At 39.0% G+C, this 1081-nt stretch overlaps 1 protein-coding gene across 1 annotated transcript in view; it reads left to right on the forward strand.

Moving 5' to 3' along the window:
* The window catches only part of depdc5 (DEP domain containing 5), a 64265-nt gene that overhangs the window by 10452 nt on the left and 52732 nt on the right, over nucleotides 1-1081 (forward strand). The window contains exons 9-12 of the mRNA XM_015393118.1: nucleotides 297-366; nucleotides 443-515; nucleotides 594-697; nucleotides 785-859. Coding sequence (XP_015248604.1) covers nucleotides 297-366; nucleotides 443-515; nucleotides 594-697; nucleotides 785-859 — 322 coding nt within the window. The remainder of the gene's footprint in view (nucleotides 1-296; nucleotides 367-442; nucleotides 516-593; nucleotides 698-784; nucleotides 860-1081) is intronic.

The raw sequence follows: 1081 nt of genomic DNA on the forward strand, positions 1-1081 counted from the left end.
TCGCCGTTAAAATGGCCTCGCGTTAACGCGATAATAACGCGAAAGTTTTGACAGCACTAATATATATATATATATATATATCTCAGACAAACGGAGGATTTTTGGTAATTTTTTCAACTCTGTTGGTCTTTTTCAGCAGGGCAACGTTTGATTCAAAATGGCCGATTCTAGGCTCACAGCTGTTTTGATTTTAATTTTTACTAGACTTTGACAGATTATGTATTTTTGAAAGCCATGCTTGATTTTTGTTAACAAAAAGCCAAATTAGTCCCTTTAATAATATTCCATGTTAACAGGAGAAGAACTGCAGCCATGAAGTGACCGTCGTGCTTTTTTCACGCACATTTTATAACGCCAAAACTTTGGGTGAGTTTATTGGTTTATTTTTCCTGTTTATTCTCTTCCTATTTAAACATGTTGAATAAGTTGTGAAATTCCTCAGACGAGTTTCCTGAGATTGTGAGAGGATCCATGAGACAGAACCACGAGGGACGCTATTATGAAGACTTCTACAGGTAAGGGAACCCAATGAAAAGAGAAAGGACCGATGATGGTCGGGGTCTGATGGAAGCTGTGGACTGTTTTTTGATCAGGGTCGTTGCTCAGAATGAGAGACGAGACGAGTGGACGTCTCTACTGGTCACCATCAAGAAACTCTTCATCCAGTACCCTGTTCTGGTGCGACTTAAAGAAGCAGGTAGTGGAGAAGTCCAAAGCATCTCTGATCTGGGATTCAGGATCCAATCATAACCCAAATTGTTTTGTTTGCTCGTTGTGACGTCAGATGGTTTTCCTGTGGGCTATAATTCCACTGCTGTCCAGGGAAACTACCTGGAGGCTATCAATCTTTCCTTTAACGGTGAGTTGGCTTAAAACAAACCTCTTCTGATTGAACCAAAGCTCCTCTGGATAAGAAATGTCTCTGCAAGCAAAGGAAAACAGGGGAAAACTATAAAGGAGTTAAATCAAACAACACATTTTAGTCTACCAATAAACTTCAGAGTTTGTTTTAAAAATGTAAGGAATAGAAAGTAAAGATACTTGTGTGAAAATGTAATGAGTAGAAGTCAAAAGTAGGAGG

The sequence above is a fragment of the Cyprinodon variegatus genome, unplaced genomic scaffold (assembly GCF_000732505.1).
Source record: "Cyprinodon variegatus isolate N-32 unplaced genomic scaffold, C_variegatus-1.0 Scaffold625, whole genome shotgun sequence".
In the NCBI taxonomy this organism is placed as follows: Eukaryota; Metazoa; Chordata; class Actinopteri; order Cyprinodontiformes; family Cyprinodontidae; genus Cyprinodon; species Cyprinodon variegatus.